This window comes from Microcaecilia unicolor, chromosome 2 (assembly GCF_901765095.1).
Source record: "Microcaecilia unicolor chromosome 2, aMicUni1.1, whole genome shotgun sequence".
Taxonomy (NCBI): domain Eukaryota; kingdom Metazoa; phylum Chordata; class Amphibia; order Gymnophiona; family Siphonopidae; genus Microcaecilia; species Microcaecilia unicolor.
In genome coordinates this window covers 565900090-565913875 of record NC_044032.1, presented here as the reverse complement: position 1 = coordinate 565913875, position 13786 = coordinate 565900090, and the positions used below count along the sequence as shown (strand labels likewise).

At 45.8% G+C, this 13786-nt stretch overlaps 1 protein-coding gene across 1 annotated transcript in view; it reads left to right on the top strand.

Annotated features, from left to right (window-relative positions):
- Positions 1–13786, top strand: part of FGL1 (fibrinogen like 1) — a 113911-nt gene that overhangs the window by 98186 nt on the left and 1939 nt on the right. Inside the window, exon 8 of the mRNA XM_030191463.1 lies at positions 4987–5174. Coding sequence (XP_030047323.1) covers positions 4987–5174 — 188 coding nt within the window. The remainder of the gene's footprint in view (positions 1–4986; positions 5175–13786) is intronic.

Below are 13786 nucleotides of genomic sequence, written 5' to 3'. Positions count from 1 at the left end.
TGATAGGTACGGACGGGGAGAGGGATCTTGGGGTGATAGTATCTGAGGACCTGAAGGCGACGAAACAGTGTGACAAGGCGGTGGCCGTAGCTAGAAGATTGCTAGGCTATATAGAGAGAGGTGTGACCAGCAGAAGAAAAGAGGTTTTAATACCCCTGTATAAGACGTTGGTGAGGCCCCACCTGGAGTATTGTGTTCAGTTTTGGAGGCCGTATCTTGTGAAGGATGTGAAAAAAATGGAAGGGGTGCAAAGAAAGGCTACGAGAATGGTATGGGATTTGCGTTGCAAGATGTATGAGGAGAGACTTGCGGACCTGAACATGTATACCCTGGAGGAGAGGAGAAACAGGGGTGATATGATACAGACGTTCAAATATTTGAAAGGTATTAAGCTGCAAACGAACCTTTTCCGGAGAGGGGAAGGCGGTAGAATGAGAGGACATGAAATGAGATTGAAAGGGGGCAGACTCAAGAAAAATGTCAGGAAGTATTTTTTCACGGAGAGAGTGGTGGATGCTTAGAATGCCCTCCCGCGGGAGGTGGTTGAGAGGAAAACGGTAACGGAATTCAAACATGCGTGGGATAAACATAAAGGAATCCTGCTCAGAAGGAAGGGATCCCCAGAAGCTTAGCCGGCGGTGGAAGGCAGGGCTGGTGGTTGGGAGGTGGGGATAGTGCTGGTGGTTGGGAGGTGGGGATAGTGCTGGGCAGACTTATACGGTCTGTGCCACAGCCGGTGGTGGGAGGCGGGGCGGGTGGTTGGGAAGTGGGGATAGTGCTGGGCAGACTTATACGGTCTGTGCCCTGAAAAAGACAGGTACAAATCAAGGTAAGGTATACACAAAAAAATGGCACGTGAGTTTATCTTGTTAGGCAGACTGGGTGGACCTTGCAGGTCTTTTTCTGCTGTCATCTACTATGTTACTATGTTACTATGTTGCAATATTACTGATGTCTTCTGACTGAGTCTGCAGGTTTTGATCAAGGAAATCTCTAAAACATTTGACTGTCATATAGCAAAGAGTACTTTATTATCATTATTCTACCCACCTCTTTGCAGAATACATAAACATGCACCTGCGTCAAAAGCAGGAGGCATTAGGGTTCTCTCAGTGGTACACCAACGCTGCACAACAAAGCAGGTACATGGATCATTTTTAACAGAAAGAAGATATGTTTTTATTCATTGAACAGGTTAGAGTGAACCCTATAAAATGACAAATTGCAAAACTGTTCTTAAATTCATTGTGGGGAAGGTTTGGCGAAAGAAGAAATCTATCTTCCACAAGCATTTTTAAAGGCTCTGATGAGCATAGGCGGTCGGTGGCCCAACTGTTTGGGGAGGCTAAAGGGGGCGGGGTTAGGGGTGGGGCCAGGGGTGGAGCTTAAATCCATAATTGTCTGATCACACACAGAAAAAATTAAATAAATAAATGTCACAATTAATACCTTTTATTAAATTTAGATATTAGTTATGTATCATATGTCAAAGAATAAAGTGGTTGCTCAAAGCATATACTAACCACAATCGCTCAACAGCAAAACACTATGCACAACTTTGTGCAAAAACACACTCTGAACCTTACTGTACCATAAATATTACACTGGGCAGAACCTAATACACCAATATACCACCCATACGGAAAATGCAGACCGTCAACAATATTGAAACAAGGGATCATAATATCACAATTCTCATGTAGAGCCACAAAACATCCTAATTCATGTTTAATGTGGGATAAAATGTCATAAATAAGTAAATAAACTTTTAATGTTGAACACCTAATTCTCAAAGTGGACATATTCCAAACACTATAATGAAAATAAAATGATCTTTTCTACCTTTGTTGTCTGGTGACTTTGTTTTTCTGATTGTGCTGGCCCAGTATCCGATTCTGCTGCTATCTGTCCTCTTAACTCCGTTTCCAGGGCTTCCTTTCCATTTATTTCTTTACTTTCCGCCTTTCTTCTTCATTTCTTGTCCTACATCCGTAAGTAAAAGCTGGGTCCTCCGCAAACTTGACTGTCCAGTGGATCCAGCTTTTGCCTATTTTCTTCATCCATGTGCAGTTTTTCTACTCTCTTCCTTTTCTGTTATCTCATCTCATTCCTCACTCCTCCCTCCCCCTCCATGTCCAGCAACCCTCCTCTCCCCCTACCCTCCCCTCCATCCACCCATGTCCAGCAACTCTCCTCTCCCCTTCTTCCACCATGTCCAGCAACCCTCCTCTCCCCTTCCCTCCATCCAGCAACCCTCCTCTCCCCTGCCCTCTCCTCTCCCCTTCTTCCACCATGTCCAGCAACCCTCCTCTCCCCTGCCCTCCATCCAGCAACCCTCCTCTCCCCTTCTTCCACCATGTCCAGCAACCCTCCTCTCCCCTTCCCTCCATCCAGCAACCCTCCTCTCCCCTGCCCTCTCCTCTCCCCTTCTTCCACCATGTCCAGCAACCCTCCTCTCCCCTTCCCTCCATCCAGCAACCCTCCTCTCCCCTTCTTCCACCATGTCCAGCAACCCTCCTCTCCCCTTCCTTCCCTCCATCCAGCAACCCTCCTCTCCCCTTCTTCCACCATGTCCAGCAACCCTCCTCTCCCCTTCCCTCCAACCAGCAACCTTCCTCTCCTCTTCTTCCACCATGTCCAGCAACCCTCCTCTCCCCTTCTTCCACCATGTCCAGCAACCCTCCTCTCCTCTCCCGTCTGCCCTGTTTCCTTCCTGCCCCCCCCGCCGCTGTACCTTTAAATATTATAGTTTTGCTGGAGCCGCGGGCAGCCGGCATTGAAGACATCGGCAGGCTTACGCCGGTTCCAGCAGCCTTCCCTTCCCTCGTTGCAAGTCGGATGATGGCTCCACCCTCGTAGAAACAGGAAATATGTCAGAAGAGGGCGGAGCCATCATCCGACTTGCAACGAGGGAAGGGAAGGCTGCTGGAACTGGCGTAAGCCTGCCGATGTCTTCAATGCCGGCTGCCTGCGGCTCCAGCAAAACTATAATATTTAAAGGTACGGCGGGGCGCGGGGCGGGGCAGTGGCGGGCTGGGGAGGCTTAGCCTCCCCAAGCCTCTTATACGGGGCGCCTATGCTGATGAGCTGTACATGTACATGTTTCCCCCTGAATACGTGGTGTTATCATACAGTCTTATAGATGATGACACGACATGTGTCACTTGGAAATGCTTGAAAGAGCTTTGAGGGCTATTGGGCAACACCATCATCTTTATAACCTCTTCTACAACTGCTCATATTCATCTAAAGCTGTACAAGATGCAGGAATGGTTGCAAGAGCATTGTCTTTACCACAACACAGACTCTGTGACTTTTTTGAGCAAGGAGGGTGAGTGAAATCCCCCCTTGAGAGATTATTTAGGTGAATTAACAAGCAAGATCCCAAAGGGTGAGCATATCACAGTGCTTGTCTTGGTGGGCCCCAAAGCATATGGCTAAAGATTATCCAATGAGAAGATGTGGCGTAACAGTGAAAACTGTGAGAAAATCAATTTTTGCACAACCCTGAAGTCTCCCTGGTGGAACAGAAAAAAATATTCAGCAAAAAGGCATTGTAGGAAGCAAAGCCCAGTGGCTCATATGGAGGAGCATTGTGCTTAAGAAAATTCAGAGTCATCTATGATAAAAGAGTTTTGAGCCAGGATTTTAAAACATTGCCTTATGGTTTTTGAAAATGTTTTCTTTCAAAATGCAAAAAAAAAGTCTCCAAGAATCTCAATCATGTTGGGATAACTTTCTGTAGAATGATATGTCTGTAAAATGTAGGGTTACCATATTTGCCCTAAGAAAAAAAGGACACATGCCCTACCCCCTGTTGCACTGCTGCCCGACCCCACCACACCTGCCCCGTCACACCCTGCCCCACCCCCTGTCACTCTGACCCCCCCAAAAAAACAGATTCCCTCTTTCCCCCCATGTAGATCCCCCCCCCCCACAGTTTCTAGACTCCCTCCACCCACATGACTCCATTCACTACCCCTCCCCTCCTTTACCTTAGGGTGGTGCCCTGGTAGGCTAGTGACCTCTTTGGGGCAGGAAACAGCCCCCTCTTTCCTGCTTGGCATGTCTGCAGAATGTCTTTCTCCTGGTGCTGATTCAAAATGGCTGCCGAGAGTTCGAGCAGTGACCACCCGCCAACCTGTTTGTCCACAAATCCGGACAAATGGGCAGGCTGGCAAAACCCGCCCAATTGCCTGGCCATGGACATATGGTAACCATAGTAAAATGTAACATACTTGAATTACCCTAGACAGGGCCGGTCCTAGGGTCTCTGGCGCCCCCCTGCAGACTATCAGTTGGTGCCCCCCCATATTCTTTCTCTCTTCTCCCACCCTGCCCCTGTCCAGCGATTCTCCTTTGCCTCCATCCCCCTCCCATTTACAGTATGCCCACCTGCCCGCCCTCTTCTCCCCCCAACATCCCTCTTTTTCTTCTTGTCACCCTGTGTGGTTTGTCTCTTTTTTAAATTTACCTCCGTTCCAGCGGCCACGTCATTTCAAAGCCCTGCCCGTCTCTAGCCTTCACTCCCTTCGTGAGTTCGTTCCCGCAGAGTCCCGCCCTCGAGGAAATGACGTCAAAAGGTGGGACTCTGCAGGAACGAACTCACGAAAGGAGGGAAGGCTAGAGACGGGCAGGGCTTTGAAATGACGTGGACGCTGAGACGGAGGTAAATAAAAGATTTAAACCCCCAAGGGCGGCGTGTTATGGCGGCACAGCACCGCAGCGGCGCCCTTGAAGGCAGGTGCCCCCCTGCGGTGCTTACTTTAAAAATCTTACCAGTCTGATTCTTTATAGACCCCACCTTCTTTTTTTTAAAAGTGATTTCTTTGAACTGCATCTTGTCAACAGAACTGTCTCTTGATTTGGATGGTTTTGCTGCTGTGCACATGGTATAATGTGACTGGTTTCAAGAATGTTGATTTAGAGTGGTTACGAAGAACTTTGCACTTTCTGTTGGTTATGTGTAACCTTCCTGTTTTTCAGAGCTCCTATCTAATGAATTGTGGGAACTACTCTGGCACAGCTGGTGATTCTCTTTCTGGTGGATTTCATCCTGAAGAAACATGGTGGGCCAGCCACAAGGGAATGAAATTCAGTACCTTTGACAAGGACAATGACAATTATGAGGGTAATTGTGCTGAAGAGGACAAAGCAGGCTGGTGGTTTAACAGGTTATTCCTTTTTTGATATTAAAATATTTCTCAATAAAACTTGCCAGAAAAAAGATGGATACTGTAGAATACAGTGCTGTACCAAGGGTTGTGTGAGCAGCAGTGTAAACAGTGTGGCCATACAAGGCGCAAATATGGAGGAGTGAAAAAATTGCTTGCAGCCCACCCTCTCCTCTCATTTGCACCAAGCCAGGACTTTTATGCTATTTGTATCTCAGTCAGTGCCAACAGTAGTCAGGTTGTTGCCCAAACATCAGACCTCCTAGATTTCTCTGTCCTCATTGGACAATATATAATCTTTCAGTATCAATCCAGTTGGTCTCTGGGGAGTTGTAGTTGATACAGGGTGGCTACCTCAGAGCCTATAGTATAAGTAGATCACAACTCTCCAACTGGGTTGGTACCAGCAGGTGTGTGTGGTTTGAACCATCCAGAAAGGTGACAGGAATGTAGGTAGCTGGATGTTCAAGCAACAACCTGGTGTTCAGATCCATCCCTCCTGAGGTTCAATTCTGCCCTGAAAATGTGGCTCTTTAATCAGACATATTCCCTTGCCTTTTAGGGGCCCTTTTACTATGTTATGGTAGGGTTACCGCGTGCCAAATCGGCCTTACCACAGGAGTAGCGTGGGAGCCCGGCGGTAGTTCTGAAGTTGGCGCGCACAGTTTCCCACGTTAGAAAATAATTTTCTGTTTTCTACCACAGGGGCGTTCCCGGCAGTAATTGGCAGCATGGCCACATTGTCATGTGCTGCCTGATTACCACACGAGTAGCGCATGAGGACTTACTGCCTACTAAATAAGTGACAGTAAGGGATCAGGCAGTAAATAGCTGCATGTTAATTTTAATATTAGCGCATGGCCATTTACTGCTCCATTTTTAAAAAGGCATTTTTCCTGCCTCAGTAAAAGTGGCCCAGAATGCACCAATTTCATGCACTAAAACTAGCGCAGGCCACTTTTTACCACAGATTAGTAAAAGGGCCTCTTAATTTGTTAACTGGCTTATTGTCCTTTTCACATTTTGACTCCTGCTTTTATTCCCTCCGTCTCTTTTCTGTCCCTGTTGACTAATCTTGAGGGGCATAATCGAACGGTGCCGGCCATCTATTTGGCCAGTGCCGCAAAGAGCAGTCCCGAACCATATTATCGAAAAAGATGGCCAGCCATCTTTCGTTTCGATAATAGGGTTGGGGCTGGCCAAATGTCAGAGATGGCCGGCATCGGTTTTCGCCGATAATGGAAACTAATGCCGGCGATCTCAAACCCGGCCAAATCCAAGGCATTTGGTCGTGGGAGGGGCCAGCATTTGTAGTGCACTGGTTCCCCTGACATGCCAGGACACCAACTGGGCACCGTAGGGGGCACTGCAGTGGACTTCAAAAATAGCTCCCAGGTGCATAGCTCCCTTACCTTGGGTGCTGAGCCCCCCAAATCCCCCCTAAAACCCACTCCCCACAACTGTACACCACTACCATAGCCCTTAGGGATGAAGGGGGGCACCTACATGTGGGTACAGTGGGTTTTGGGGGGGGTTTGGAGGGCTTAACATTTACCACCACAAGTGTAACAGGTAGGGGGGGATGGGCCTGGGTCCACCTGCCTGAAGTGCACTGCATCCACTAAATACTGCTCCAGGGACCTGCACACTGCTGTCAGGGAGCTGGGTATGACATTTGAGGCTGGCATAGAGGCTGGCAAAAAAAAAAAAAAATAAATAAAATAAAATATATATATATATATATATATATATTTATTTTTTTTTTTTTTGTGTGTGTGGTGTTTATTTTCTCAGAATCTGCCTTTGCTAATCAAGCAGCGGAAGCAGTGGCCCGTCTCATCTCTCTCTGGGCAAAGTTACATATGCCCTTCAAATATATAGCTTTCCCAACCTTGAATCTGCTCATGGCAGTTCAGTACAGGCTCAGCCGTAGCTAAGTCTGTAATTAATGAGGAACCCAGTTTCAATTAGTTAAAGAGATATAGTTTATTAGTATTAATTAGCATTGATACATTACCCAATAATGAGGATACCAGCAATTCAGTCAATCATACAGTGGAACAGAATCACACGACACATCAGCTCTCGGTGGTACTCTGTCTCTCTCCTCCATCAGCATCTGCCTCTGTATCTGCGTCTGTCTCTCTCTCTCTGTCTCTCCTTCTGCATCTTACACTTCTCGGGGTGCTTCCTTTATACTGTCTCAACCCAATGGATTCCAATGGGATCCAGCTTTGTCAGCAGAACTTGCTATCCCTTATCAGTTGATGAGGAACCGATAAGGGTGACTTCATTAGGTCCCAGGTTCTAACTATACACAAAAGGGGTGCAAAGCACAGGTGGCGAGATGACTTCATCGGTCATTCTGCTCTTCTCAGCTATTCTCAGCTCCCCCTCCCTCTGAGTACTCTCTAACTACGTACATCTACCCCCTTATCTACTTTCATTAGCCCAAAACATCTTTCATGACTCTTCACTGATGCCAGTCCCAGGCATGTTTATAAGAGCAAAAGACCTCCTCCCGTGCCAGCTCCCTGAGAACTCAGTTCAGCTTGTGCTGCAGAAAAATGTATTTTGTATCAGAGATGACTTTGGATTTTTAAGAGAAGCCCAGCTCTTATTATGAGCCATTTGCTTGTAGAGGCCTAGCTCTTTAGCCTGAGCCATTGACCTGTATTTTACTGAGAGCAAGGGCGGCCATATATATATACAGTGGGTGGGGGGGGGGGGGGAGTTGGTGACCACTGGGGGAGTAAGGGGAGGTTATCCATGATTTCCTCCGGTGGCCATTTGGTCAGCTGGGGCACCTTTTTAAAGCTTGGTCCTGAAAAAAAAAGGGACCAAGTGAAGTCAGCGAAATGCTCGTCAGGGCCGGCTTTCTTTTTTCCATTATCGGGCGAAGCCGGCCATCTAGTGAGCACGCCCCCGTCCCACCTTTGCTACCCTACCAACACGCCCCTTGAAGTTTGGCTGGCTCCGCGACGGAAAGTAGTTGGCGCCGGCCAAAATTGGCTTTCGATTATACCGATTTGGCCGGGTTCAGGAGATTGCCGGCCATCTCCCGATTTGTGTCAGAAGATGGCTGGCGATCTCCTTCGAAAATAAGCTGGCTTGTCACACAACACACATGAAGATTCAAGGCTACTCTTTTTTGAAGGAGGAAAGGGATCTCATCCTACTGTGGCAACTGGAAACTGTATTTCTTAGCAGACCACAGTGAAAAAGTAATCACCGATCCCAAAAACCTCCCAATAGAGATTTTAGAAAGAATGTTTTTGAGGTTTTTTCAAAAAACATTTTTGCAAATTAATATTGTATAAATCAATTATGTTCTGTATTCAATTTCAAACACAATATCAAAATCGCTCTCGTGCTTCATAACAATTACACACTCTAAAGCCCCTTTTGGCAATGTCCCACAAAAAATGGGAACTTATCTGAATCCTGCAGTGCCCACATAGCAGCAACAGTGTTAGAAATCTGCTCAGTCTGGTCCCAATGGATCCATTTCTCTGTAGCTTGTTCAGGAAACCGACTGTGAACAGGCTGCACGGCTATAAAACAAAAAGGGCTTGTTAAAACCATAAACACAAAACAAGAAAAAAGGCAAAAAAAAAAAAAGAAAACACCTCAAAATATCAAAACTATTGTAATACTGACTCTCGGCTGCAAACAGGGATGCTCTACTGTTACTGACGAGCAAACCAAAAAGCTGGACTCACGGTCATCTTAAAGGCAGTGGCCGACCGAGTCCCACCAATCATCGCGGACCCAGTCAGACAACGTAATATCAGCCCATAGAGAAAAGGCATATACACAAACAGACTCCATACTGTCAAAAATGCCCCATTTCAAACACAAAACCAAAACAAGCAGGACCCAAATAGGATCATGCAAAAATAAAAAATAAAATTCAATCAAAAAAGAAGTGAGAAGTGCATGCATCAAAAAGCCATAATTTTAATGGCAAAAATTCATGAATTTAACAGCAATAATTTAGAGCTGCCCAAGGCTGCTACTTATAAAAAGACAACCCAGTGGATGACAGAGTTCAGACCCTTAGGTTCCAGGGACTGTAAACGGAAAATCCAGCATTGTTCTAAACAAAGTAATCTCTTTCTAGGGTCACCTCTCCTGATGTGCTCAAACACTTTGTCAATAGCCCAAACTTGAAATTCCTCAAAAGAATGATTGGAATCTCTACAATGGGCGACCAAAGGAGCCCCCAAATTGTGGTTTCTAAACTCACGGAATTGGCTCTTTGCAAAAATGTTTTCTTGTTTCAGGATGATTTTTATATGCAAACTTCCGGAGTTGCCGTGGGGGGCATCGTTTGCCCTGTCAACTGCTAATCTCTTTATGACAGACTTTGAGGACAGCTGAATAGTTCTTGGTTCTAGCCAGACTTCAAAGCAAAACTTACTAAATTCAATCTGGCAATAACAAATGGCTTATCTCAGCCAGGTCATGATTATGGAACTGTAGCTTCAACATCATATGCTGCAGACCTGCCAAGTCTCTCACAGGTCATCTCCCACACTCCCACTGGGGAAAGAAAAACTCCTGCTTAGCAGTCTTAAGGCAGGAAGTCATTTTTTTCCTTGTCTCTCTCTTTCCTCTGCCTGCAATCCAGCTTTCTTCCTTTTCTCCACCCGCAATCTGGCGTTCTTCCCTTCCTCCGCTCTGCTCCCCATCCGACCATCTGTCAATCCCTCTGACTGCGAAGCTTGCATTAGATAGCTGGCAGTGGCAGAGAGATACAAACATGCTGATAGTGGAAGCGGGAAAGGTGGTGTGGGAGAATTGGGAAAAGTGATGGGTGATGTGGGGAGGGATAAGGTACACAGAGGGGCAGTGTTTAATGTGGGGAGGGACAAGGGACACAGAGGGGCAATGCTCGACATGGGGAGGGATAATTGACACAGAGGCTGATGCTTTACATATAGGATGGGGAAGGCATAGGGACAGAGGGTTGATGCTGGCCAAATGAGGAGGACAGGGACACAGAATGGCAATACTGGACAGGACAAGAATAAGGACAGAGAGTGGAGATGTTGAACATGGTGGGAGGGCTCAGAACTGGGACAGGGGAGATGCTGGACAGAATGGTTAGGAATGTAGAGGGAAGGTGATCATGGAGAAAAATAAAATGTCAAAATGGACAAGGAGACCATGGCAAGAGTTAAGAGAAAAGCAGAAACCATAGACTGGGACAGCACAATTAGAAAAATAAAGTGACAGACAAGGTAACAAAAAAATCTTATTTTCTATTTATTGATTAGAATATGTCAGTTTTTGGAATGTACAATCTGCCAGATCTGGTGTAAGACATGGCTGGGGCCCATGAAAAGAAAACCTCATTTATTGGGCTGAAATCGCCAGCTTTGGGATGGGCCACTCTTGGTATCTCTGCTATGCTACTGCAAGACCGAAATCTCACAGCTATTATCGCGAGACTGGTGCTGTGGCAACAAGAGATGACATTTTATTAAAGCATCTCCTGCTGCTGACAGAGGGGAAGGTGGCTTGTTGGTGCTGCAAAGAATTGGAGGAGGAGAAGACTCTGCAGCCAGGACGTGGAGTGGGTGGGGCTGGGGCAGAGTGGGCAGGGCTGGAGGCGTGTCCCACAATCTCCCTCTCAAAAATTGGACTCCCTTGGCAGCTCTGATGCGGGGGGGGCGGGGGGGATTCAACTCTTCTCTCCCTGGGTCTCCTTAACTTCAGCCTGGCCCTGTCTGTTATACTGCCAGGTCTGGGCTCCGCCCCTTCCAGTTCACATCCTCCCAGGGTGGGACCAGTGCTCTTAAGGTGGCCCTGGCTGTCGGAGGGACTATTCTTAAGGTGGTCCTGACTATCAGGGTGTACTTTTCCTAAGGGTGAGGGACAGTGTTCTATAAACCCCCTCACACTTGGCTTCACATTTAGTTGTCAGAATAGGGCGTACTTAGCTCTAATTATATATCAGCTTTGGGGTATGCCTAAGCTGTTAAAGAACACTAGCATAAAAGTGCATTAGTGTGCCAGAACGTAGGTATACTCACTTATGGCAGGTCAATGGCTGATGCAACATGGCATGCCTAAATACGCCATGCAATGGGTTGAACTGATAGTATTCTATACATTGTGTGCATCACTTAGTGACTTGCCCATGGCCCACCCATGTGTATACCCCCTCTTGAAGTTACACGCTAAGTGATTTTGGCACATATTTTATACAATAACACCTAGCACTTGTGTGCATATATCAGTTATTGGTGCTAGTGATGTACGTAAGTGCTAGTATTTTATAACCTGTATGTGTATTTGCTGCCTAACATTAGATGCCAGCTTACAGAATTACCCTTTTATTACGTTACAAAGATGTTCCTACAGAAAAGCTAAGTAAATAAATTCTACTGAGCTAAACTAATTTTGTGTTCAGTAAAAACTAAATAAATACGAAATAAATAAATAAATATTTCTTCCAGAGGCCCTTTAGAATGGAATGAAAAAGTAAGAAGGAAACACACACACACACACAAAAGAAAAAGGCATAAAAAAAAGGTTAGTCATATATGGAGAGTCAGTGAAGAAACTTGGAAAAATGAAGGCAGATAAAGACGATATCCATATGGCCTATCCAGTCTGCCCATCCATGCCATCTACTATCCCTTCCTCTCCTTTAGAGATCCTGTGTACTTGTCTCAGATACAGTTTTTGTCTCCATCACCTCCACCAGGAGGCCATTCCATGAATTTACTCCCTTTCCATTACGGTTACTTCCGAGTCTGTCCTCTTTCACCTTCATCCTATGCCCTCTCATTCCAGAGCATCCATTCAATTAAAAGAAACTTGCCTCCTGCGAATTTATACCACATAGATATTTAAATGTCTCTATCATATCTCCTCCTCTCCGCCTTTCTTCCAAACTATACATATTGAAATATTTAAGTTTGTCCCCATATGCTTTATGACGAAGACCACTGACCATCTTTTTGAAGATGTGGTCTCCAGAATTGTTCACAATATTCTAATTGAGGTCTCACCAGAGTCTTATACAGGGGCATCATCGCCTCCTTTTTACTACTGTCCGTTCCTCTCCCTATGCACCCAACCATGCGTCTAGCTTTCACCGTTGCCTTTTGGCCACCTTAAGATCATCATATATGATCACACCCAAGTCCAGATCTTCTGTTGTGCACAAAAGTTCTTCACCCCTAAACTATACCATTCCCTCGGGGTTTTGCAGTCAAACTGTATGACCCTGCATTTTTTAGCATTAAATATTAGTTGCCTAATTCCAGAACATTCCTCAAGCTTTGTTAGGTCCTTCCCCATGTTATCCACACCATCAAGGGTGTTTATCTTATTGCAGATTTTGGCATCATCTGCAAACAGGCAAACCTTACTAGACAGCCCTTCAGCAATATCACTTACAAAATATTAAAAAGAACCAGCTCAAGAACTGAACCATGTGGTACACCACTGGTAACATCCCTTTCCTCAGAGTGAGCTCCATTTACCATTACCCTCTGTCGCCTTCCACGCAACCAGTTCCTAACTCAGTCAGTCACTTTAGATCCCATACTGAGGGCACTCAGTTTATTTAGTAGTTTATGTGGAACCTTGTCAAAGGCTTTGCTGAAATCTAAATACACCACATTTAGCACTCTCCCTCGATCTAACTCCCAGTCATAGAAATTAACCAGATTTGTCTCACAAGGCCTGCTTCTAGTGAATCTGTGTTGCCTCAGGTCATAAACAGGGTTGGCGTACAATGTTCTGTAGTTTCTGCAAAAAAAAAAAAAGTTTTAAATGTGTTCTGTGCACAGTGTTCTGATGATGAGCTGCTCCCATCCCTGGTGATCTAGTGGCCTCATTCCCTCTCCCGATCTATCCTGAGGCAGAAGAAAAAATTACCTTGAATGGCAGACTGACACCCCCTCCTCATCATTAAAAAAATTCCCTGGTGTCTAGTGGCACCTCCTCTTCAGATATTCACATAGACCCCTGCTAGGGCATACCTGAAAAGAGGAAGGAGCAATGCTTCTTCTTCCAGCACCTCTATCTTGGAAAAAGGCAGTACCTGGCCCCACACTGTGCATTCTGGGATGTATAGAATGGGGTCAGTCTTCCAAATACTCTTATTTGGTAGTGTAGGCTGAGATTACCAAATAAGGAAAAAATTTCCTTATTTAGCAGACTGACCCCACTCAGTAAATCCCAAGATGCAGCGAGTGGGGTCAGTCATCACCATCCTCCTAGATGGCGACACATGAAGTAGGAGCAAGTGGGCATTATTCCTGCCTTTTTCCGGGATCTCCTTGGGAGTGGGGGAGAGGGTTGCCACTAGACACCATGGATTTTTAAAATGTTGGCTGGGGGTTGGGTAGGGAATAGGGAGGGACCTGCTAGAGTACCGGAGATTACAGGGGCCAGAGCAGAAAGCTGGGTCAGAGTGCACATTATTTTTTTATTTTTTTTATTTTTAAATAATGTCACTCTTCCTGTCAATGTGTGAGCCAATCACCACTCACACTGGCAGGAAGGGGGCTTTTAGGAATGAGCTATGAAGTAATTTGCATGCTTATTGCTTACTGCATAGCAGTAGCATTTTATATCATTAATTTTGT